Source organism: Mus musculus, chromosome X, assembly GCF_000001635.26.
Source record: "Mus musculus strain C57BL/6J chromosome X, GRCm38.p6 C57BL/6J".
In the NCBI taxonomy this organism is placed as follows: Eukaryota; Metazoa; Chordata; class Mammalia; order Rodentia; family Muridae; genus Mus; species Mus musculus.
The window spans coordinates 56,543,401-56,569,993 of NC_000086.7; the positions used below are offsets into that span (position 1 = coordinate 56,543,401).

Below are 26,593 nucleotides of genomic sequence, written 5' to 3' on the forward strand. Positions count from 1 at the left end.
GCAGATCCCTGTGAGTTCCACACAGTGAGTTCCAGGCTAGCCACAGTGAGACTGACTTCAACAAGGCAAAATGAAAACAAACAAGGCAATGCTTTAGAAAGACGACAGTTCTAAATCCCAGGGATGACACTTGTGATCTGTTGCAAAATACAGGCTTGCCATGTTTTTGTTTTTGTTTTTGTTTTTTGGTATTTTGAGACAGTGTTTCTCTGTATAGCCCTGGATGTCCTGGAACACACTCTGTAGACCAGGCTGACCTCGAACTCAGAAATCTGCCTGCCTCTGCCTCCCAAGTCCTGGGATTAAAGCTGTGTGCCACCACTGCCCCTCGTGTTGTTTTTTTTTTTTAAGATTTATTTATTTTATGTATGTGAGTACACTGTTGCTATCTTCAGTCATGATTTTTACCTAAGGAGACAATAACAGCAGCCAGCACAGGAGAAAAAAAAATCAAGAAAGCAGTAAGAAGTTGTGCTTTCAAACAAAACACAGGTTAAAAGCCAGCCATTTATTGAGTAGTTTAAGACAGTTTTCTCAGGGGTAATTATTTTAGCTAACACATGCTAGGAGGTCTCAGCATCCTCCTATTACATTGTAATCACTCTGAACTATTTGCTGAATCTTGCTGACCACTGTAACAGCAGGATCACACTCTTGAGTGTAGGTCACTCATCATTGTTGGAAGACCTTTCAGACTTTAATTTTTCCAGTATCTTCTCCAGATACTGGATTAAATGGCGTCTTTTAAACCTGAAAATAAACATACACATTATGTTAAAAAAAAAAAAAGATGCCCAAAGAACCTGTGCTATAGGAAGTGCACTGTGATGCAAAGAATAGGTTCAACCCATCTTCAGGAATAGTAAGTGTGCCCCAGGTACACCAGGTACTCTAGCCAATATGAAGTGTCTGCTAAGGGTCAGTGTCTAGCTCAGTATTACAGTGACAAAGGAACGTTGAGTGGGCCTGGAAGGAAGTGTCAAACACAGGTGATGTCAACTTGAGTGTCTATGTCCCCAGCCTTCACTATCAGGTGAGGGCCAGGGACTGAGAGACTCAAGGCAGGTGTGCCCCACCCCTCCTCACTCAACCACTGCAGTGACCCAACAGCTTGAAGATGTGCAGTCCCACACGTCTGCACCCACCTTGCCGCCTCCTTGATGGAGAACTCGACAAACTGAATCCTGACTTCCACAGGTCCTTGCACTTCTTGAAGGATCTTGAAAAGCCTTCCGTATTCTGAAGAGAATATAAGAATACTTGAGTATTTCTTACAAACGTAATAGAAGTGGATGTGGGGGGATCTGTGTGTTGCTCGGTAACAGACTTTCTGGCCAAGGATGCCAGTGGGTGGGTATGTGTTCTGAATGCCTGTGCAGATACTAATACAGTTCTTATGAACCCGGTAACATTACAGATGAAAGATGGGGTCTGCTGAGATGTTTTAGTTTGAGTTAAAAGTGATTATATAGAAAACCTTGCTTCTTGCAAAGGCCCTCTCTCTGGAGGCAGTTTCAGGTTATTCTAATCATACAACAGAGCCTTGCTTCTGTTACTAACCAGTTTGATCACTTACGTCGTCCAAAGCGTCGGATTTCTGTCATCAGGGCACATTTTATTTCATAATTGGACAAATTTGGTCTCAGTGAGGAAACATAGGGCTGAGCTTCTGATGAAGACATTGCTGGAGCCTTGGCAGTGCCTTCAGAGGAGTCACTGTTAACACTTCCCCCCACAACTGTGTCGTGGCCACCATCCTTGCGATGAAGAGAGTCTTCAGTCTGAGAATCTCCTGGCATGGGGAGAACGGCTTCTCCTGTCACAGGCATAAGCTGTTTGGAAGCACAGTTCTGTGCGTAGACTTTCGGATCCGCCTCCACCATCCCCACCTGGGCCTTCTGGCTAACAAGAGCACCTGGAAAGCAAAGCAGCCAGCTGAGCTGTGACAAGGCTGAGCTGTGACAAGGCTGAGCTCTGAGGCTTCACCTGGGCACCTTTTTTTGCTCTTCAAGGTCAAAAATGATTTCAGAGGAAGAGAGTGCACAAGAGAGAAATCTCAACCATGACAAAGTGACCTCAGGACACAGCATACAAAACCAACACCTCCTACCTTATGGCTTCATGACCAGATGCACAAATTAGTTGAACAGAACAGAGAAGAAACAACATAGATAGCTTAGTGTCATCTTGATATACTTTACAAGTCTAAAAGCTGATGGTGTCACAAGGTATCCAAATACAATGAACACACCTTCACTAAAAATAAGAATCTATAGGATTCTTGTTTTCTCTACTAATCTTTCACTTTGGTTCCAAGGTGAATCCTTTTCCCTCTCTGTGTAAAACTTTTGTGTCATTTGCTCATGTTCTGTTGCATCTTCCAGGTGCTGGGATCCACATAAAACGTGGAACACAGGAACTGCTCCTGTCCCTATGGAACTATGATGTGGAAACATCAGAGAGGAATCACACAGTGGGGTTCTCGTGTTGGGGAAGAAGTCAACAGACATGTGAGAGAAAGCAGCAGATGGTGCTCACAGGGCCACCAGCTTGGCATTCCCTTTTGGGAGGTGTCCTCTGTGCAAAACAGAGGAGGAGACAGAGGTAGTCTGTGTAGATGTGAAGAAAATAGGGAGGGAAGAGAAGATAGGATTTGTGTAGTAAATAATAGATACAGAGTACGAAGGTGACCACTGGGACCCAGATAACTGTCAGTCGATGAGAGCAGGTGATGCAGAGCCTGATGAACCACGGACAAAAGTTGGGTTGCATCTTGCATGCTTGGGAACACAGGACGGGTTTGGTTGGTTGGTTGGTTTTTTGCAGCATGAATGTGGCCAGCTATACCTACTGAGATCCTTACCGTGGCTGTGGGGTGAAAGTGGCTGATAGGAAGTGTGTACAGATGGAAAGGAGACTGAGCAAGATAACACTTACTTTTCTGCTCCGTGGGAATTAAGTTACGACAGGAGTGAACAAGCATGAATGATTTCAATGGCCTGACTTAGAAACTAGTACACGCTCAAGCAAGACAAGAAAATAAAGAGGAGGGAAAGAAGTGACAAGGCTTCACTAATGAGGAAGAAATGGAAGCAGATTACGGAGGACAGACATCCCAGGCAGTTGGGACCGAGGAGATGGCTCTGTGGTTAAGAATACTGTCTACCCTCCCAGAGAACATGGACGGGTTCGAGTCCCCACATTCACAAGGCAGCTCACAATCAGCAGCATCTCCAGTCCCAGGGAATCCCATGCCTTCTGGCTTCTGTGAGCAACAGGTCCACAAGTGGTGCATAGATACACATGCAGACAAAACACAACACACACTACACACACACACACACACACACCCCAAAATAAGAAATCCCTGAAAGCTGTTGTGAATAAAAGTATATGTCTAGTCTACAGCAGCAGCTGCTGAGAAGGGAATTCCAGTGTCAGTGCAGACCTGGTCTGCACAGTTCTTGCAGGGTTGATGACACAGAAGACAGGAATCCACACGGCATTCTCACGCAGCGGAAAGAAGAGGATAGGTGAAGGAGGAGCACGGCCAGGTGAAAGAGGTCTGCCTCCTCTTAGATCCTGTCCAACGCTAGCTGCATGGAGCTGGTTTGAACCTGTTGTTCTCCCTGCAGCAACTCCTAATGCTTTCATCATTTCGCCTGTGTTTTCTTCAACTTGTAAACACGTCAGGATCTGTCCTCCCAACATTGATGTATTTACCTTCTCCCTTTGCCTCAGCTGAAGCTTCAAGAGATTTATGTGACACCATGTCCAGAGTATAATTTTTCTTAGCTGGACCCATGGCTTCTCCTTCTCCAACAGGGCTAATTTTCCGTTTCAGCATGGTATGCCCCTCTTTGTCAGGATTCTTATCCTAGAAAATAGAATATTTATGAAAATAGAATATTATTTCCCAGGCATGGTGGCACATGCCTTTGATCCCAGAACTGGCAGGCAGAGGCAGGCAGATCTCTGTGAGTTTGAGGCCAGCCTGGTCTACAGAGTAAGTTCCAGTATATCTGGGGCTACGTAGAACAAAACAAAATGGACAAAAGAGCTTCTAGCAAAAGATGGAGTTAAGAACTTTCCTCCAGTTGACTCCACCATGTGAAGAGTCAGGAAAACGTAGCAATCCAAGAACTGTGTAAAAGCAGATGTGGCCAAATCTAAAAATACCAAAACGTGTGAAATGACAAAGAATTCAATGGTACAGTTTTAAAACGTATCCCCACACTTAAAGGGCCAAGTAAGAAATCAAAGGATGAAGGAAAGGAATGAATTCATAAAACAGATGGGAGAAAAAGCAATTGAAATTGTGATCCTGGGGAGCCAGAGCCCAACAGGAACCTTGGAAAGGCAAAGGTCAGATATCAGACAAAACAATTAACAGAAAGCATCTGGACTAAAAAAAAAATCTAGGAATCAAAGACAAGATTGAGGAATTATTACTTTCACATAGCGAAAAAAAAGGAAAAACAAACAAACAAACAACAACAACCACAGCAGTCATGACCACAACTTTCAGGAATGCAGGGACATGATGAAGAGGCCAATCATATGAACTTTTAGCTTAAAAGAAGGAACCAAGGCTCAGTCTAACCACGTACACTCTAGTGCCTCTTCAGGTCATCAGACAGCTCTAACGTGGAAGGGGCAGAACAAAAGAAAAATACTGGAAGCTGCGAGATGGCAGCTCCGAGTTAGGTCCAAAGGCACACCCATCAGACTCTCAAGAGACGTCTTTGCAGAAGAGATGAGAACCAAAGACTGATCTATTTCAAACCTTGAAAATCAGCCATTACTGGTGAAGACGACTGTGCCCAGTAGATTTATTCTTTAAACCCAGAGTAGAAAGAAAATCTTTCCATGAGAAGCTTGAACTAAAACAATTTATCATGAGAGAAGACACTAAGGAAGGAATACTATACACAGACGATGAACACAGTAGGAAGAGGGAACTTATAGGGCCCACCTCCAGCAGGAAGACAGGACATCAAGTGAGGGAGGGGGTTGCCATCCCACAGTCACACCTCTGACCCAGAATTGTTCCTGTCTGAAAGAACTGCAGGGATGGAAATGGAGAGGAGCCTGAGGAAAAGAAGGCCCAGCATGGGACCCAGCTCAAGGGGAAGCCCCAAGGCCTGACACTATTACTGAGGCTATGGAGGGCTCACAAAAAGGGACCTAGCATGACCACCCTCTGGAAGACCCAACAAGCAGCTGAAAGAGTCAGATGCAGATATTTGCACCCAACCTATGGACAGAAGCAGCTGACCCCTGTGGTTGAATTAAGGAAGGCTGAAAGAAGCTGAGGAGGAGGGTAACCCTGTAGGAGGACCAACAGTCTCAACTAACCTGGACCCCTGAGATCTCTCAAACACTGGACCACCAACCAGACAGCATACACCAGCTGATATGAGGCCCCCAACACACATACAGAAGAGGACTGCCGGGTCTGGGTTCAATCAGGGATGACACACCTAGCCCTCAAGAGACTGGAGGCCTCAGGGAGTTTAGAGGTCAGGTGAGGTGGGGACTGGGGGTGGAGAAATCCTCATGGAGTCAGGGGGTGGGAAGGAGGTATAGGATGTAGAACAGTCGTGGGGGGGGAGTTGGAACAAAATCTGGAATGTAAAAATAAATAAATAAATAAGAAAATATGCAAAGTTTACAGAAACTCAAAAAAAGAAAGAAAGAGAGAGAGAGAGAGAGAAGGAGAGAAAGAAAAGAAAGTCAGCCAGTGCTGACCAAGATGACTGTACCCAGTAGATTTACCTTTTAAAATTAGAGGAGAAAGAAAATCTTCTCATGATAAGCTTGAAGTAAAACAATTCATCATGAGAGAAGACACTAAAGAAGGAATACTACACACAGAAGATGGAGATCCACAGCAACATGAGAGCTTGGGGAATTAAAAACATCACTAGAAAATAGAGAGACAAACAGAAATTCGAAAAAGGGGCAAACATTTTTATCTCAGCAGACCCATAAAGCTTAAAAATGAACAGGGAAGTAATCAGTACGTACCTTGCGAAGATAACTCTAAAGAAAAAAGTGAACTCCCCAGAAAATATGCAGTCTGGGGGCTGAGGAGATGGCTCGTTGTGCAAGATGTCTGCTCAGACAGCACAAACACCTTCGTTTCACTCTCCGGGGCCTAGAAAATGTCCTGCGCAGTTGCAGTCCTCTGCAACTCCAGCGTCAGAAGTCAGAGTGGCAGAGGCAGGACTATCCCTGAGGCAATCTGACCAGCAGGTCTAGCCTGAACAGTGAGGTCCATGTCCACTCAGAGACTGCCTTAAAACTAGTGTAGAAGGCACTAGGGGAAGACACCTGACGTCATCCTCCGGCCTCCACAAGCACAGGCATGCATAGGTGAGTGCACCCGCCTAAAAATGTGCAATCATCAAAAATGTGCAGAATTGAGAAATCTCAAAACAAAGCAAAAACAAAAAACAAAAACAAAATCCAACTGTGTCTGGTCTCCAAGACACTTATCTCAGAGTCAAAGATTAAAAGATGAAAAGGCAACGTAAGGAATATTTTACATTCCCAGACAAACAGAGTCTCAGAGGAAGCAAGGACACACCTGTGCTCCTATCTGAAAAACAAGCTGACTTCAAGATGAAAACTGTAAAACAATATAAAGAAAGTGACCACACCTTAATAAATAGAACGATTTTTCCAAATGAGGAAACAGTTGTAAATACAGCAAATGTTGGAGTGTACAACATTGCACTAAGGAATTAACCAAGAGACTTGCTCCCGGAGTAGTTTAGACCAATAGTGAGCCCAACCTTGAGTTCACCACGTCTCTCCCTGGGTCCTTCATCTCTCTGTAGTCTCTGATCTACGGCCTGACTGTTGCCTGTTTGCTCTGTAATTAACAGCACAGAAAACATGGGATGGGAAAGGAATGGGTAATTCTTTTCTACAGAAATTTGAGTTTTGCAATGGAAGAAGTTCCTTTACTGACCCATAATAGCACTCAAAACTGCATAGAGATGTTATCAATCTATAGCCATACGCCATGTCCAACATTTATGGAATAGTTCTCATATAAGGTTGCTTTTAACCTGTTAGCTGCTTTCAGTATATGATTCCCACAACATACACATATACGTTATCCTTTTTCTTTTCAGGGGCATGGAACCATACATAGTTTAATATTAAAGCTATGCATTTAGCTTAGGTAGTAAAAGCTGATTACATTGGAAATCCAGGGCATATAATGTTGGTTTCATTACTCTCTTAAAGTCAAATTAAACAGGCTAAGTTCACACTAGAACAGCAGATTATATATGTAGTATATTATAATCTATTATAATAAGATGTATTATTAACTTAGTTGCAAAATCTGGGAAAATCTCAGTTTCTCAAGGCAAGAAGTGTCTTCTGTAAAAGCTATTCCCATATTGATACAATTAGTTTCATAGATGAAGAAGTACTGAGCGTGAAGGATCAGGGAGGTCCAGGTACAAGAACAGTGGCTGTTGTCAATACCACCTTCTCAGTAGTTGAGAAAAACATCTAGACAAGGAAATCAACAAAATTCAAAGGAAAACTGAACCAAATATTCTATCCATTAGCCATAAATATACATTTTTATCATCAACCCATGGAAATTTCTCCACAATATATCACATTTTATGTCACAAAATAAGTCTTACTAGATTAAAAACAAACAAACAAACAAACAAACAAACAAACAAAAAAACACCTTGCAGGGCTGGAGCACTGACTGCTCTTCCAGAAGTCCTGAATTCAATTTCCAGCAAACATCTGTAACAGGATCCAATGTCCTCTGATGGTGCATCTGAAGACAGCTACAGTGTACTCACATACATAAATTAAATAAATAAATCTTTTTTTATAAAAAATGTTTATTTCCATTTGCAGGAGAGATTGTGCCTCAAAGTGTAATTTAACCAATGGATCTAATATATATATGTATGTATGTATGTGTGCATATATATATATGTTACATTATATAATAATATTATGTTATATTATATAATAATATTATGTTACATTATATAATAATATTATATATCTATTAGATCAATTGGTTGAATTATGCTTTGCAGCAAAATCTCTCCTGAAATTGAAGTAAATAGGTATGTATATATACAAATAAATTTGAAAATCTAAAATGAATGGACACATTGGTGGGCAAATACTAGTCCCTTAAGGCAACCTAAAGAGATGAATAACAGGTAATGAGAGTGAAGCAGTAATGAAAGGTCTACACCAAAGTAAAGCCAATACTCGCTGGATCCACAGTTGAATTCTACCAGATCTTGGAAGAGGCAACATCAGTGCTCTTTAAACTTTGACATATAACCAAAAGGGAGGTAAGGATGCCAGAACATTCCATGAACCAGTATCACCTGGATACCAATACAGAGTAAGAGAATACCAAAAGAAAGCAAATGCCTCAACAAAATCATTGCACAGCTCATTTGACAACACATGAAAATGATTATGAGCCATAAGTATGCTGGGTTCTTTCGGGGACAGCAGCCTGGTCCAGCTAATGCAGAGTACTCCTGGCGGTAGGAGAGAATAAACTCCCACAAGTGGTTCTCAGATTTTCACACACTCAGTGTGGCTTTCAGTAAAGTAGCAATGTACAAAATCTGAATTCGGAAATCAGTAGCTTTGCTACACATCAATAACAAATGGAGTGAAAGTGAAGTCAAGGGCATAATTCCATTTTCAATGGCTTGCACAGTTACCTGGGAATCAACCTCCCCAAGCTTATCAGAGTTCTACCATGAAAACAATAAAAGACTGAAAAAAGGCATTTAAGAAAATGCTAGAAGATGGAAAGACTTCTCATGTCTGTGGATCAGCAGGCAGAAATCAGGCTGGTAATGTTACCACACTATGTTGGACAAGTTCAATGCAATTCCCATCAGACTTTCAGCAGTAATTTTCATAAAACTAAAAGAACTATAAAAATTGAGATGGAAACCCAAAGAACACCAAATAGTAATCAGAGCAACCCCGATGAAACAAGAGCAATGCTGAGGACATCCCAAGCCTAACATCCCATCCCAACGGCACTACACAATCATAGTGATGAAAACAGCCCGTCAGGGAGGGGAAGCAAGATGGGGGAGGAAAGGAAAAGTTACGGGGAGGGGGGAGAGAGAGAGAGAGAGCGAGAGAGAGAGAGAGCGAGAGAGCGAGAGAGAGAGAGCATGAGAGAGAGAGAGAGAGAGAGAGAAAGAGAGAGAGAGAGAGAGAGAGAGAGAGAGAGAGAGAGAGAGAGAGAGAGAGAGTAGAAAGATATAATGAAATAGAAGACAGGACTGAAATTCAAATGTTTATCAATAAATTTGCCAAGATACATAAATTGGAGAAATGGAAGCTTCTACACCAAGTGCTGTTTGAGAAGCTGAATACCTACATGGAGAAGTCTCAAACTAGAATGGAAGGCTGACACTCAGAGTGAGTTAAACTCTGACCTGAAAACACCAAGATTGCTCCAGGCAAAGAGGAATAACACCTCAAGATACAGACAGAGACAGTGACTTTTCAAACTGAGCTCACTAAGGCAGGAAAGAGAAAAAGCAATGGCAGATGGTGTTGCATCAAGCTGCAAAGCTGTGCAAGGCAAAGTAAACAATTACCAGAGTGAAGCGACAGGTCACAAGCTGGCGTGGTGGATGAGGACTGTAACTCAGGGAGCACGCGAAGGACTGCTGCAAGTTTGAAGCCTGTCCGGGCTCCAGAATGACACCCAGACTCAAAAGCAAAGCAAATACAATGAAAGACTATATAACCACGGGACCAGACGTGCTAAAGTGGGAGGAGCAAAATATTATGAAAAACTTCACTTAGGTTCGAAAACGGAGATAAAATAAAATGTAATCAAATTCCCATGGAACAGAAACTCTGAATGTTTTTGTATTTGGTAAGATTCATCGGGACAAAAATTGAAACCTTTGTATCCATAAGGCTTCTGGTAAGGGTTTGTCCAAACATTTGGGTGAAAAAAAAATATGTGTTACACAAATTATTTCACAAAACAGAAAAGAAAGACAGACGAGTCTCTAACTCATTTTGTGAAGCCCACATAAACTGATACAAGAAGTTCATTAGAAGAAAACAAAACGGTACAACAATCTCTCCTAAAACAGAAACAAATATCTTTTTAAACATTTCTTTCTGTGTGTGTTTGTTTGTGTATGTGTGAGAGAGAGACAGACAGACAGACAGACAGAGAGAAACTTGGGCCAAGTTGCAAGCACAAAGGTCAGAGGACAGCTTGTAGGTCCCACCAGGTGGGTTCCAGAGATTCAGAAGAGCTCATCAGCCTTGCACACTTGGCAGTAAGCACCTTTACCCTCCAGCCATCTCGCTAGCTCGGAGACAAACAAATAAATGATGACTAAGCAAAAACCAAGGGTGGGTGGAAATTGTGAGCATGTCATGGTAAAGGCAAGGCTGCCTTTGCAAGTCATTTTCTTTTAATATTTTTTATTACGTATTTTCCTCAATTACATTTCCAATGCTATCCCAAAAGTCCCCCATACCCTCCCCCCCACTCCCCTATCCACCCATTCCCACTTTTTGGCCCTGGCGTTCCCCTGTACTGGGGCATATAAAGTTTGCGTGTCCAATGGGCCTCTCTTTCCAGTGATGGCCGACTAGGCCATCTTTTGATACACATGCAGCTAGAGACAAGAGCTCCGGGGTTCAAGATGCCTTAAAGTTCAGATCTTCCTGGTGATCTCAAAGCATCAGCAACTGAGGACACAAGACCAGTGCAGGAACCCATTGAAGTGTTTCTGCAAAGGACAAAGTCACCTGTGTTTTCTCTCTATGACAATCTAGACTTAGGTCTATCTATACACAGCAGGAAGTGGCAGCAGGCCCATTTGGTGGAAGAAGTGCAGTTAGCAGAGGGGAAAGAGGGGTAGGGGAGGGGAACTAGAGTCAAATGCAAAAATACATGAGGGATTTGATCCTGGTGACACCCACCGTCATGATGCAGGCCAACTTAAAAATTGACAAATAATCAAATGGAAACACGGTGTGGTGGTGCCCGCCTTTAAGCCCCACACTCAGAAGGCTTTCTGTGAGTTTGAGGCCAGCCTCATCTACAGAGTGAGCCCCAAGACAGCCAGGATTACATAGAGAGATTATCTCTCACACACACTCCGAAATACCAAACAAATATCACAGCCTGTCTACAAATCAAACAAAAACTCTACTGTATGACAGTATCAAAATTCACTTTAAATTTGGGGAGCGTTTTCTCCCCAAATCTTCAAACAGGGTAAGGAAAAATGAATTCTCCCAACAAAATGTTCAGCAAAATGAGAAAGCACAAAGCCCATCGAGGGACAAGAGCAATAGTCATTACCTACAGTAACATTTCTATATGGAGAGAGCACTTATCATGACATAAAGACAGCTGCTGAAGACATCACTCCGCAGTAAAGGGCATATACTGTTCTTCCAGAGGACCCAAGTTCAATTCCCAGCACCTATATTAGGTTGTTCCTAACTATGGATAACTCCTGCTCCAGGGATTCTCTGGCCGCTATAGGCAACTGCACTTACATGCACACACCCACCCACCCACCAGTACACACATAATTAAAAATAATAAACATTTTGAAAAGAAAATATATAAAACCAAGGCTAGAGGAATGGCTCAGTGGTTAAGAATATTTTCTGCTCTTGTACAGGACCCATGTTAGGTCGCTTACAACTGCTTAGATCTCCAGCTCTAGGGCATCTGACTTTTTCTTCTGGCTTCTGTGGATGTTTGCACACAAGTGGTATTCATACACACACACACACACACACACACACACACACTATATATATATATATATATATATATATATATATATATATATATATATATACAAATACAAAAATCATTGCTGTTATTAAGTGATAATAACTGTTTCTGGAGTAAGGAATAAGAATCACAAGGCACCTGTATTTATGTATAGTAAGCACAAATAATTCGTAAATAAAATTTAAAGTAGCAATGAAGTATGCTCTAAGCCTTTACATTAAGACATATGATGGCAGCTGTGCTAGCACCGTCCATAGACACCAACATTTAAAGAACTTAGAGACTGTGACAAGTAGGTAAGAACGGTGTTTCTGTCGACTGGATGTCTTGCTCAACAGCATAGGTAGGTGTGGTGGTTCATGCCTCAGAGGCGAGTTAATCTTTGTGAATTCAAGGCTAGCTGTGTCTACAAGTGAGTTCCATGGTAGCCAAGGCTACACAGTGAAATCCTGTCTTAAAAACAAACAGCAAGAAGACAGAAACCACATTCTTAGCAGCATTTCCTCCCACAGGGATGATGATGTCCTTCAAAACCATGCTCTGCTCATTTATTTATTTATTTATTTATTTATTTATTTATTTATTTATTTATTTTTGAAAAATGGCAACCTGATAATAAAATGAGTATAGATATGAAGTTTAGACTATCTAAACAGTATTTAAGTAAAACAACAAAATCAAGAGTCATATACTACTGGATAGGAGTTTGCATACAAAACAAAGTAATTGAAACAGTATAGGACGGGAGCAAGGATGAACAAACAATGGAAAGGAACAAAGAGTCTGAGAACAAGTGTGGGGGAAAAAATCCACTGGGATCAGCAAACCTTTGCAGAAAAGATAATTCATTTCACAGAGACATGGAAGAATTCGACCTTGACTCCTACTTCACGGGAGATGTGAAATAACTAATATCTATTATAGATATTTGTGGACTTAGGCAAGCACAGATTGCTTTATGTTTAAAAATTGTGTGTGTGTGTGTGTGTGTGTGTGTGTGTGTGTGTGTGAGAGAGAGAGAGAGAGAGAGAGAGAGAGACAAAGACAGAGACAGACAGAGACAGACAGACAGACAGAGAAAGAGAGACCAGAACAGAGAGACAGGCAGGCTCTGGGTACTTGTATGCCATGGTATACTTGTGGACGTCAGAGGACATCTTCCTAGATTCAGTTCTCGCCTTCCATCTTGGGTTTTGGGGACTCAGCTGACATTGTCAGGCTTCTGCAGCTACTCACTGGATCTTTCCCCTAGTCATCTGTCTTTAAGGTACTGAGGATTGGACCTTGATCCTTAAACATGTTACCAAACCCTGTACCCTGAGCCACCCGCTGTCTAGCACTTTTTTTAAATTAGATATTTTCTTCATTTACATTTCAAATGCTATCCCCTTTCCTAGTTTCCTCTCCGAAAGTTCCCTATACCCTCCCCCGCCCTGCTCCCCTTCCCACCCACTCCCACTTCTTTGCCCTGGCATTCCCCTGTACTGGGGCATATAAAGTTTGCAAGTCCAAGGGGCCTCTCTTCCCAATGATGGCCGACTAGGCCATCTTCTGATACATATGCAGCTAGAGACACGAGCTCTGGGGGTACTGGTTAGTTCATATTGTTGTTCCACCTATATAGGGTTGCAGATCCCTTTAGCTCCTTGGGTAATTTCTCTAGCTCCTCCATTGGTAGCCTAGCACTTCTTAAATGTTTTGCTTTTGTCTTGAGACAGGCCTCACCATGCTGCCATGAATTTGCTACGTAACCCAGGTTGTCCTTGAACTTGCAATCTGCCTCAACCTCCCTCCCCAATAATTTAGATTACAGTCTCGTACTCACGTGTCCATACACATGTTGGGTATAAGCAAGGCACAAGGAGGGGCTTGAGATGGCTTTTACTATTCCCTTTCCACATCTTCCATCTTCTTCCCTCTTTCCCCTCCCACTTCTGCCTTCTCCCCCCCCCCACACACACACACTCCCTCCTGCCCACTCATTCTCCTTCTAGTCTTGCATCTCCTTCCTTCCTCCTGATCCCACTCCTTATAGCTTTGCCACAGTGTAAGCAGCTGTGGAGGCTTTTTATGTGTGTGCTGGAGATTTGAACTCAGGTCCTGTACCTCCCCAATTTATACTTCCATGCCCCCTCCCAACATCATCGTCTCCTCTCCACCATACGCATGGCTCTGAAGCATTAGCAGAAGCCAGAAAAGAAAGCAGATGTCCTCTGTTCCTCTTTTCAGCCCCTCCTCAAGCCAAGCTGGGCCCGTCAGAGCTTGATGACCCAAGGAAAACCTTTGTACCTTTGCCTCGGGGTAGCCGAGGGGAATCCGTAGGGATTCATGGTCACTTAGGCCTGGGAAAGATTTGTCAAGAAAGAACTCTATTTTGTTACAGACAGTTGCGTTTGAAGGCATACTCCCTATTTTCAAAAAATGGCAGAGGAGATTGGACAAGATGACAGCCAAGAAGAACCTTTGTGTACGTGGGAAAAGAGATTAAAGAAAGGGTGTCACCCCCTAGGAACAAGAAGTTCTGTTCCCATTCGGGTTGATGACCACATCCAAGGTTGCTGGTTGTGTGGATGGACTTCCCATAAAGCACCACTCTTTTTTTTTTTGGTTTTTTTTTTTTTTTTCGAGACAGGGTTTCTCTGTGTAGCCCTGGCTGTCCTGGAACTCACTTTGTAGACCAGGCTGGCCTCGAACTCAGAAATCCGCCTGCCTCTGCCTCCCAAGTGCTGGGATTAAAGGCGTGCGCCACAACGGCCGGCTAGCACCACTCTTTTGAGATATTTTAATAGTTACAAATAAAAGTTTTGGAGCTGAAGAGATGGCTCAGAGGTTCAGAGCACTGACTGCTCTTCCAGAGGTCCTGAGTTCAATTCCCAGAAACCACATGGTGTGGCTCAAAATTAAATTTTGGTCAGTCCACCAAGAAAAAAAAAATCACCGGACAGTCACTTTGCTGAGTACAAAGGGGTATGAAATAGTTACCCAAAGTCACAGTGGGACATAGGTCCCTCTAAAAAAGGACTGGAAAAAAGCTAGCAGTATAAAACTCTTAGAAATTTTATCAAGTTCCTTCCTCAGGGGAACCTGGCCATTCCTGCACACAAGCTTAGAAATTGGATCCTGGACCAAGAGTCACTTTTTTCATTTGTTTGAGAATTTTCCCTCTTATACAAATCAAACACAAATTCAGCAGGCTTATGGATTTCATGCCTGGAGACAGTATGATTGATTATCCAGTACCAAAGGTGCATAGGAGTCAAGCTACCATCAAATTCACTCTGCCAGTGCTGACCGTTACACTATAGGCCATAGTGGGCATCACTTTGTGTGTGCTGCCCATTACAATAACTGTGGTTACCTTGCCTTTGGTGATGCAGTGCTGTCATCTGGCCCTGCTACTTTTGGGCCCAATTAAATCTGTTGTATTTACTTCATCCAGCTAAAAAGCGGGATCTCCAACCCTAAGGCCTGGCACATCCTCTACCCTCCATTAACAACAATAACACAATAGCAACAACACAGTCTCATCCTGTGAGTGGCTGAATTAAAATGCAAATTAAATTCGCGCCTTACGAGATTCTTAAGGTTGGTTCACTGGAAGAAATGGGATAGTGAAATTTGAAATAGGACTGCAGAGTTGCAGTCCAGTGAATCTGAATACAGTGCACTCTGTCTTAGCTAAGCCTGCCAACATAAAATAAAATTTAGGATGCTCTCACTGTGTTGGAAGCTGGAAATCCAAAATCAGGATTTCAGCATGGTCAGCTTTGGGTAGGGGTCTTCTCGCAGGTTTCAGCCTGCTAGCCTCCCGTGCTGCCCTTACACAGTGTGCTATTGATCCTGTGCTGCTACCATCACGAGCCATTGCTTCTTTTTTTAATTTTTTATTAGGTATTTTCCTCATTTACATTTCCAATGCTATCCCAAAAGTCCCCCATACCCACCCCCCCACTCCCCTACCCACCCACTCCCCCTTTTTGGCCCTGGCGTTCCCCTGTACTGGGGCATATAAAGTTTGCAAGTCCAAGAGCCATTGCTTCTTAACCTGTACCTGCACTCAACTTCCCACAGGCAAAATTTGAGTTAAAAAGTAAGAAAGTATGATAATAATCACTCCAAACTATGCATTCACATATACAAAATATGTATGCGATGTAATATAACATAAGCACATACATGTGCATGGGAGAAACATATGAGAATGATTCTTAAAGGTATGAGTGTTAGCAAGATAGTTTGTGGGCGTGGGGTGGGGTAAAGACACTTACTTGCCTTGCAAGGCTGACGACCTGAGTTCAATCCCAGAAACCCATAGTAGAGAGAACCTTTTCCAAATAGTTGTCTTCTGACCTGTACAGTATGCTATGACATACATACGTGTGTGCACAATAATAAATATTTTTACTGTTAAATTATGGTTAGGTGTTGTCTTAGTCATTGTTCTAATGCTGTGAAGAGACACCATGACTAAGGCAACTGTTATAAGACAAAGTATTTAACTGGGGGGCTGCGGTTTGCTTACAGTTTCAGAAGTTTAGTTCATTATCATCATGATAGGGAGCCTGGTGATGTGCAGACAGGCACTGGAACAGTAACTGAGAGCTACATCCTGATCCGAGAGAGAGAGAGAGAGAGAGAGAGAGAGAGAGAGACTGGCTGGCCCTGGCCCTGACCCTGGCATGAGCTTTTGAAACCTCAAAGCCCACCCCTAGTGGCACACTTCCTACAACAAGGCTGCACCTCCTAATTGTATCAAATAATTCTATTCCCTGCTGACTAAGCATTCAAATACATGAGTCTATGAGGGCCATTCCTATTGTAAACATCACACGTGTGTATGTTTGCATGTGGGCATGTGCACACAGGTGCCTGCGGAGTTACAGTTGTGAGCTCCTCACATGAAAGCTGGGAACTGAACTGGGGACCCCTGGGAGAGCATCAAGTACTTTTAATTGCTGAACCATCTCTCCAAATGCACGCGCGCTTGCGTACACACACACTAGTGTATGAAATCTGAAACAAATGTTGACTCTGACTCTGCCAGTTTGTATTGCATTTCATTTTTTTTACACGTGTGTATTTGTTAGGGACATGTCTCAGCACACATGTAAAAGCCAGAGGACAACTTTTTTTTTTTCCATTTTTTATTAGGTATTTAACTCATTTACATTTCCAATGCTATACCAAAAGTCCCCCATATCCACCCACCCCCACTCCCCTGCCCACCCACTCCCCCTTTTTGGCCCTGGTATTCCCCTGTACTGGGGCATATAAAGTTTGCAAGTCCAATGGGCCTCTCTTTCCAGTGATGGCCGACTAGGCCATCTTTTGATATATATGCAGCTAGAGTCAAGAGCTCCGGGGTACTGGTTAGCTCATAATGTTGTTCCACCTATAGGGTTAGAGAGGACAACTTTTGAGAGTTGATTCTCTCCTTCCACAATGTGGGTCCTGAGGTCAAACTCAGGTCTTTCAGCTTGTCAGTAAGAGCCGTCTGGCTGCTCCCTCACCACCAATGTTTATTATGAGCAAGGCTTTATGAGGACATAGTTCCCCCTCTCTCTTGAGTATATACTGAAAAGCAGAATTGCAGGGCCAAAAATGTCACTTTCTAATGATGTCACACTGCTTCACATTCCTACCGGCCATATCTGAGTGTCCTCATTTCTTCACACCATCTGCAACGTGTGGTAACCCCAGTAAGGTGGAAGGCTATCTCATTGTGTCTTTGATTTCTATCCCCTTTATGGCTATTCATGCGTTGAAGGTCATAAAAACGAGACCCCCCCCTTCCTTCTGAGTATCGTTCAGGCCCCCTAAGTTCTGAACTCCAAAGTTTCTCTAGCATTCCTTTTTTTCTGGGACCCCTACTTTTGCAGAAGAGGAAAGCACCAGAAGTCATCTTTTTGTCCTTGGAATATCCTCTGCCCCTTGGACAGAGAAATTTGCAGGTAAAGGGTCCATTTGAGTGAAAGGAACAACAGACAGAGAGAGACAGAGACAGAGAGAGAGACAAAAAGACAGAGAGAGACAGAGAGACAGAGAGTTACTATCTGCAAGAGTCTATCTCGGTTTTGATGCCGGGGATTATGGAGGCTATGACTGGTTGAAACTTGGCAATTCTCTACCAGTGAAGGAAACTTCAAAGTGCAAAGCAGGTGTGTCTCAGAGGCACAGGTACTGAGACTGGGCTGCTGTGATGGACTTCTGAAGGTCAGGGAATAAACAAGGGACAGACACCCCTAAGCACAGGACAGATGCCCCAAGGCACACTGCCCAGGTTTTAAAAAAAAAATACTGTGTCACGGTCATGTTGGGCATCTCTGCGCCCTAGTGGCAACTGCAGTCTCACTGTTCCTGGGATGGAAAGCTTCTCCTGATCACTGGTCAAGCTAGATCTGTTCAAGGTCAGCCCTGCGGGGAATAGTGTTCCTTCTCAACTCGTCATCTCACAGCAACGAGAGGGTGGAAGAATTCAAAGGGGCTTTTCTAAAATCCTGCAGGTTAAAATGAGACAATGGGCCCGAAATCCTCCAGACAATCGCATGAAATCCGTGAGCTTGGAGTGGTCTTTGTCTGCACTGCACGTGTTCCTTCTAGTGGTTTTCAAAGGTCTATTGGGAACTGGGTGGCCTCCTGGGGCCAGCACCTGCATTTTCTTTACATATAAGCACATTACTTTTCTAAAAGTTTAATCATATGAGCAAAGGAGAGGCAGGGGTGGAGGGGTGGGGGTTGAGGGTGTTAAAGAATTCTATGTCAGAGGATAAGTTGTTTAAAGATTAGGCAAAGGAAGATTAGGGACAGAAGGCAAAAGTAACTTTCCAGTTTGGGTGCAGTGACCTCAGAGCTTGTCCTATAGACCTGGAGGACAAAGCAGCTTTGTAGATGAAGTATCTAGAAGCACAAAATCCTGCTCTTTCAACTAACTATTCAAGGGCCAGCTTACAGCAATCAACTTTAGTGTTGCATTTTGTATAGGAAAGTATCAAACTACTTCAGGAGTGGGCTGCATTTAGACTTTTGTTAAAGGGGGGGGGTGTCTCTGTTTAGGCTAAACATTTCACCACATTACATGATTTTTCCCAGGGAGACAAAGAAGAATTGCCCCATTCTGAACTGGAATGCCCTGCCCCCCTTGAAAGTCCAGCTTGACAAAGCACATGTGTTTCTTAGATCTTTTAAAATGTTGGGTGCATTTTTCTCCCCGTAGTTGCTGTCTCTACCCGCTTTCCTACCCCAGCATCCTACTGCATCCATAGCCTAGCTCCATAGGTCCTGTTTTGTAGAGTTCAGCACAGGGAAAGTGCAAGCTGGACTTTGTGGATTCCAGCCTCATCCTTAGCAGATGTGCTGAGGGTCTCAAGAACCTTGTCAGCCCACGGTAGGGCTGCCTTTGGTTTGCTGCAATGTGTAATATAGCCCTGAGGCACAGAACACCGAAATAGTAACCTCTGAAAAGTAGTGTCTCATTGGCTAGATTTGGAGAACTAGTCTCCCTACACATCACCCTCAGTTGTTGTTGTTGTTGTTGTTGTTTCCTTTTTGCTGTTACTTTTGTTTATGACACTTTTTTAATGTTTTTTTTAAATATTGGAGAGGGATTTACATGATTAATTTTGAGTGTCAAGGGCTAAACACTGGGACAGTATGCTACAGCCACAGTATGAACAGCAACAATGAATGCTTACTCCTGGGACATCATCACAAACACCAGTCAATCGTACATGACCTGCATTGCCCAACAGAAAGCCCAGTCGATGTGCAGAAGCGTCATAGACATCTAAAAACCTATAAGCCTTTAAGCCATGGAAGGGTTTTTTTTAATTTTAAATTTTACTTACATTGGTGTTTGGCCTCCATGTATGTCTATGTGAGGGAGTCATATCCACGGGCACAGAAGTTACAGACTCTCAAAGGATGACTCTCTTTGAAAGATTTCCTTATACCTTATCTCCAGTTGGTTGATCTTAGAAGGGGAGAGGATGGGTAGACACGTATCCCACAGTTCAGTCTCTCCTTTGGGGAGCTAATCAGCCACATCTGTGAGACCTGCACATCTGCGCTTCTCTTACCTCATTCTCTGGATGGCTGGGCTCAGGCACTTACTGAGTCCTTGAATGTAGCCAGCATCTGCTGGTACCAGCTTTGTACTCCTCCAAGGTATCTGAACTGGGGTTGGGGCTAAGTCAGCATAAACAAACAGCACATGCTAAGCTGTTGATAAAATGTATGTTCAGATTCCCATCTACAATGCAGAGTACAAACGTATCAGATAATGCAGTAAAGTGCCTCTGTCTCATGTCAAAATAGCATATTTGGTTGTCCAAAATTGCTTTATATATTTTTTATGTTTTAATTAGCTGTCCAAACTTGTACATCAGTGTTTGTGAAATGGGTGTCCTTCTTACTGTTAATCCTTTGCAGACACCTACTTAATAACCCTGAGCTGGGTGATGCCTGTACTTTAGCGAGTTGCCTGTTTATATAAGACAACTTCACGGAATCCCAAGACAATCCTTACACATGAAGGCACATCTGCATTCCTTATCCACGGGCCTGAGCCCTAGCCAATCCACCTGGCAATCAATTACTGGGCATATTGACCTATTTGCATACTGTTAGGCTAGCGTAATGCCCCTTCACGGCTGCACAGTCAGAGATGAGGTTCAGGTGTTCCGCACTACATGTGACAGCTCTCTATACTTAAGGGGAATGCCTGTAAATAGTGCTATTTTCCAGCCTGTACTGTCCCCTGCTCCATTTGTACCCTGATTTCACATGTACTCAACGGATAACTTCTTCATATCTTGATGAACAGATGGCTCACATGTTTGTGAAGGCATCAGGCTTTGGTGACAACAGGAGGTCCTGAGTTTGTGTGTTATGGAAACCATACAGAAGACTGCTACTGGCTCTGGTTGCTTTTAGATCAGTTGGCCCAGCAAGCAGCTATTTAGTGCTTTCTTTGCTACTGTGCCATTCATAAAGCTACACTGTGGAAGACAGAACAATCATCTGTGGAAAAACTAGTGGTCTTTCCTCGTAAGTCAATGCTGTTCCTATTACCCCTCCCCCTACCAGTTTCAATTGGGCCCCAGTTTATTTATTTTTTTTATATTTGTATGTGTGTTTTACCTACACGTATATCTCTGTACCATGTACATGTCTGTTGCCTGTGGAGGCCAGAAGAAGTCAGATCCTCTGGGACCAGACTTACAGGTGGTAGTGCCACTTTTATAGAAGGGCTGGTCAGGAGACTTTCAGTACAGCCCTTCATGGTCTATGTTTTACTGCTACTGGAGGAGGTTCAGTGATGAGGTCCACCTGCTGCAGGGTTTTATACAGAACTAGCAGTTGCTGCGCCTGTGCTGTAAATGGGTTCCGTACCTCTTTCCAAGAATGGAACCCAAACCCCATCAGAACATGGGTTAAGCTTGTTTCTGCCATCACCCCAGCCTTGGTCCTTGGGGCTCTGTAATCTTAAAACAAATGGGTGCTGGCACCCTGGAACATATAACTATTCAATCAGTGCCACAAGAATCTTGTCTTACTCAAAAGCTTCTTGAGGCTTTTGGTCCAATCCCACATGATCCTCTTATATCAGGTTCTATAAAGCACAAGAAACTTGAGCTAGATAATGTACAAAAAATGTGCCTGTGAGGGCTAGTTTCTCTCTTTCTGTTTTTTTTTAAGATTTCTTTATTTATTATATGTAAATACACTGTAGCTGTCTTCAGATGCCACTCCAGAAGAGGGCGTCAGGTCTCATCAGGGATAGTTTGCTCTCTCCAGCTCACTCACTCCAGTCCTGCTCGTTCTGGTCCAAAGATTTATTATATACATATAAGTACATTGTAGCTGACTTTAGACACTCCAGAAGAGGGCATCAGATCTCATTATGAGCCAACATGTGGTTGCTAGAATTTGAACTCAGGACCTTCAGAAGAGCAGTCAGTGCTCTTACCCACTGAGCCATCTCTCCTGCCCAATGGCTAGTTTCTATGTTAACTTGATATAAGCTAGAGTGTTTTGGCAAGGAGGAACCTCAACTGAGAAAACTGTATTGTGTAACAGTTTCCTCTGATGTTAAATCATTCTATTGGGAAGCTCCTTAACAGAAGGTAAATAACTCAAAACAGCCCCAGGAAGTCCCCCAAACTGACCAGATTCACTAAGTCCCTCTTTTATAAACAAGCTCACTGCTGAGAGTCCCTCTAGAGGACAGACTGCCTAGAAGAGTCTGAGGCCAGACCAGCCGCCTGGAAGAGGCAGACACCAGCTGAGCTTTGCTTTGTCCAAGAGGTTTAGACCCACTGAGGCATGTGGAAAGGACTCCATCCAACCTGTTGAGCTGCCTGCAGGCTGTGCAGTGTTCTCCAGGTCCCCAGCTTTGTGAGGACTTATAAGCTGTCACCCATGCCTGGGTGGGCTTTGGTAATGCAGCTGTCTTTGAGTCATTTCTATTCCTGTAAGTAACCCCTCACCCATATTCCTGAAACTAATCCCCTTAAAACTCATTGATTCACTATGCTTGACTTTGGTGGTATTTGAACCTTAGTCTGCCATCGCTCCTTAGCTGAGGTGAGTAGACATGTGTGTCGTGTCTTCCCAGGAAAAATCTTGTCATATGGCAATGTTTCCACCCAGACTGCCCTGTGGGAAAGCCTATATTGCATAATTTACTTAATTAGTGACTGATGCATGGGCTAGTGGTCCGGAGTGCCATAAGGTAGTAGGCTGGGCATGAAGAGCAAGCCAGTAAGTGACACTCTTTCAAAGCTTCTGCTCCTGCCCTGTTTGAATTCCTGCTCTGACTTCTTTTGATGATAGGCAGTGATGTGGAACTATATGCTGAAATAAAGCCTTTTGTCTCCAAGTTGCTTTGGTCATGGTGTTTCATCACAGCAATAGAAATCCCAACTAAGATAGTTCCCTTCTCTAGAAGGAGGAAGAGAGAGAGGAAGAAGAGGAAGAAGCAGCTGGAGAATTGACTCAGCAGTTGCAAGCACTGCTTGCTCTCCCAGAAGACCTGATCCAGAAGGCCACCCATAAGGTAGCTCAGAACATATATCATTTCAGTTCCAGGGCATCCACTATCCTCTTCTGCCTGCCTCCATGAGCACCAGGGACATTTGCGATGCACAGCAATACATACAGAGGCTTAGCTACTTTTCAGTTGCTGTGACAAAACTCCATGACAAAGAGAACTTATAGAGAAAAAAAGAGTTGAATTTTGGCATCATGACTCCAGAGGGTTGTAGTAGGAAGGCAGGAATGGCACTGAAGTAAGAGCTGTGTGCTCACATTTCAATCCACAGGCATGAGGTAGCGAGTGTCTCTAGGAATGGCACTGGCCTTTGAAACTTCAAGACCCACCCCCAGTAACACACATCGTCTCACAGGAGTACATCTCATAATCCTTCCCAAACTATTCCACTAACCGAGAACCAAATATTTAAATATATGAGCCTATGGGGGTGGGCTTCTCATTCAACTCACCACACTGTGAAAACACCCATACACATAAAATAAAAATAAAATTAAAAAATAAAAAGCTAGTCATTTTCATACATATTAATGTGTGTCTGTAAGAGCAATGATGGGATGTTAATCTATATAAGGTGTCTATCTAAATTTGTAAAATATTCAGAGGTTATAACATTGTGTATATACTTTTCCTATGAGTGTGTAGGATGACAAAGTGAAGTTCTGTGTCACTGTCACATTGCAAGTAGTGGGATTTGTGTCCAACCATAGGGAGATGCTATAAAATTCCACTGTTATCTATTGCAGGTGACTGTGCACTGGTCACACTGGTCATGGGACTCAGGTTAAAGGAATATTAGAGAAAGCATTAGCAAGATTTAAGCGAGCCCATGATCTCATCACTATATTCGCTGGTCTATGGGAAGATCAATGTCAGTAGAGTGGGCATCACTGTATTTTTGTTTCCTATACTCCACAGCCATTCTCCAGAAGCTGCATGTCTTCTCTAATGGCCAGAGACGTCCTTTGCTTTTAAGGAACTTCAGGGTAAACAAGTGCTTTTGCCTTTTTAAGTTTTCTTTTCTTTCCTTTTCTCTTCTCTTCTCTTCTCTTCTCTTCTCTTCTCTTCTCTTCTCTTCTCTTCTCTTCTCTTCTCTTCTCTCCTCTCCTCTCCTCTCCTNTCCTCTCCTCTCCTTTCCTTTCCTTTTCTTTGTTCCTCTCTCACGTAATAATATATCCCAACCTCAGCCTCTCCTCCCTCCTCTGTTCCAAGACTCCTCCCACCTCCCCTCTTGCCCAGATCCACAGCTCCTCCATTTCCCACTTCAGAAAAGAGTAGGCCTCCAAGTGGTAAGAACTGAAACGTTCTAGAGCAAGAAGCAGAAAGACTAGACACAAACCCTCGTTTCAATGCTGGATGAGGCAACCCAGGAGGAGGAAAAGGCTACCAAGAGCAGGCTCAGGGACAGCCCCTGTTCCATGTTTTTTAAGTGTTGTGATGATGGCCATGATTTCCTTCTATCCCCCTGTAGTCTGCACTGTTTGGTGGTAATCATTCTGTGCGGGGGTGGGGTTGGGGGGTAGGCAGCTTTAGCAGCTTTCATTATGGCCAGGTGAAAGTTACTGTTTCACAGTTATTGTGCTTACTGTCTGTGTGCTTGGGATACACTTCCTGACTTTTTGTGTGCAGGCTATTCCTCAGCACCACTTCTACCCCTAGGAGTTCATTTAGAGGGAAAATGTAAGCAGTTTACTTACAAAAGAGCATGGAGACAGTTAGTTTCCCACTGCTGGAATTAACTAAGACTTGATCTCCACATCTATTGACAGCTTCCTATTGCCCTTCATATAAGGGGAAATGCCCACAAACTGATGGGCACTCTAGCTCCATGGCCAACAAATCCCATGTGGCCTTTATATTAGTAGAAGACCAATATGATGGCAGTTCAACGTGGCACTTTCAGTTGCCCCTTATGGCTCCCTTGTGAGTGGCTGGGGGAGCCCTGCCATCTAAGGTCCTTTGATTCTAGCATGAGAAGGCCATCACAAAAAGAATATGGACCTTTCTACCTTCCCCTGCTTTGGGGAAACTTACTAAGACAGCACTGAGTTTCTTACCAATTACACCTTGTGGTAAACCAGCATGGTACAAGTCGCACTGTGTTTGTTTCCTGGTCACTAGAATTGGTAACTCTTGGTTGTTTTCCATTTTTGTGTGTGTGTGTCCCCTTTTGACTGCCTTAAAACTGTGTCCTTGGTTTGTGCAGCAATTCAGGTCATCTGGGTTGGCCAGAATCCTCCCCACCCTGGTCTTATGCTCCACTAGTGGGCTTCATACAGCCACTAGAGAGCAGTACCTCTCCAGAGGCCCTGTTGCTTTGAATCTTGAGAGGGGCCTTAGCACAGTTCGATCTGGCCTAATAAATAGGCATCAAAAGCTTCCTCCTACATCCTCAGCTCTCATGGCATCATCACCTAATTCTCCTCAGTGGCTGTCATCACCACCATGTCTTGATCCATTGGAAGGCAGAATGAGCCAGTCCGTAAGGCGTGAGTGATTTCCCTCATACATACAAGTGGTGATTCTGCAGGCATTCATAGAGAAAAAGATAAATCATCATGCTGCCAGCATGATGCTCAAAGCAGCAAGAGAATCAAAGCAGATTCCATTCACACCCATGTGCCAGAGCCTCAAAAGCCAATCAGTAGGGGGCTCCTTTCTATGCCCATTGAAAAGCTTTTCTCAGTTCAAGCAGCTCCAAAGCAGAATATTCCCTAATGACCACAGTGGCTTAAATAGAGCCATCATCAGTAATTGTGAATTTTTCTCTTTTTCTAAACCAAGAGTCGGATGTGCCGTGTGGGGATGTCATCCACACACAGCTTTTATCTTACCGTTTTCTCCTCTCTAGCCAGTTCTTCCATGGACATTAGGGTCTGACTCCAGGAACAAGGGTTCATTCATTTGTCTTCTGTGCTCGTTTCCCTTCTGTTTCACTGTCATGAGAAACATTCCAACGCCTCCATTTCACCCTCCTTTAAAAAAAAAAAAAGATTTATTTAATATATGTGAGTACACTGTCACTGTCTTCAGACACACCAGAAGAGGGCATCAGATCCCATTACAGATGGTTGTGAGCCACCATGTGGTTGCTGGGAATTGAACTTAAGACCTCTGGAAGAGTAGTCAGGGCTCTTGATCGCTGAGCCATCTCTCCAGCCCCTCACCCTCCTTTTATTTTTTATTTTTTAAATTTTTCATTCTTTTTTAAAAAATTTTATTTATTTATTATATGTAAGTACACTGTAGCTGTCTTCAGACACTCCAGAAGAGGGCATCAGATCTTGTTACAGATGGTTGTGAACCACCATGTGGTTGCTGGGATTTGAACTCCGGACCTTCGGAAGAGCAGTCGGGTGCTCTTACCCACTGAGCCATCTCACCAGCCCTCACCCTCCTTTTAAAATCTAATTTCTTGCCAAGTCAGAGGCTAATGTGGAGGACCCTCCTTGCATGCTGCTTTCTAGCTAGGGAATTTCCTTCAGGCTAGTGACATTGAGGCTGGAAACATCCTACTATCTCAAAGGATGGCTTGGCCTTGCTGCAGTCTGGCATGGCTTTGGAGCACAGAACAATGAACTAGTGGTCTGCTGGGGAATGGGCTACTTTGGCTAAAGTCTGGAAGGTTCTCCTCACCTCACCAGGTCTTCAAAGCGTGCAGATATTTATTATAGAAAGGAGAGCATTTGCAGGGATGGGGTGATGAGGAGGGGTTC

The 26,593-nt window shown here is 43.4% G+C and overlaps 1 protein-coding gene across 5 annotated transcripts; it reads right to left on the reverse strand.

Moving 5' to 3' along the window:
- Nucleotides 1–472: 472 nt before the first annotated feature.
- On the reverse strand, nucleotides 473–25,762 carry Gm648 (predicted gene 648). Of its 5 annotated transcripts, none has more exons than XM_011247598.1 (5): nucleotides 25,712–25,762; nucleotides 3,724–3,877; nucleotides 1,577–1,915; nucleotides 1,146–1,239; nucleotides 473–750 (listed from the first exon to the last, which is right to left on the reverse strand). In XM_011247598.1, exons 1-5 carry the CDS (start codon nucleotides 25,745–25,747, stop codon nucleotides 666–668), a joined length of 708 nt encoding a protein of 235 aa, XP_011245900.1. In that variant the 5' UTR covers nucleotides 25,748–25,762; the 3' UTR covers nucleotides 473–665. The 5 variants fall into 5 exon arrangements, with proteins under 5 accessions (XP_011245900.1, XP_006528110.1, XP_006528109.1 ...); XM_006528047.4 differs by lacking the exon at nucleotides 25,712–25,762 and adding an exon at nucleotides 9,642–9,831; XM_006528046.1 differs by lacking the exon at nucleotides 25,712–25,762 and adding an exon at nucleotides 5,359–5,397.
- Between the last annotated feature and the right edge of the window lie 831 nt (nucleotides 25,763–26,593).

What these genes read in the sequence shown, in the direction of transcription:
- Gm648 (XM_011247598.1), bottom strand. Translation starts at nt 25,747, where the DNA reads ATGTCCATGGAAGAACTGGCTAGAGAGGAGAAAACG. An exon ending in AATCCGACGCTTTGGACGAC is followed by an intron (nt 1,240 to 1,576) that starts GTAAGTGATCAA and finishes TATTCTCTTCAG; the next exon opens with AATACGGAAGGCTTTTCAAG. An exon ending in TCCATCAAGGAGGCGGCAAG is followed by an intron (nt 751 to 1,145) that starts GTGGGTGCAGAC and finishes GTTTATTTTCAG; the next exon opens with GTTTAAAAGACGCCATTTAA.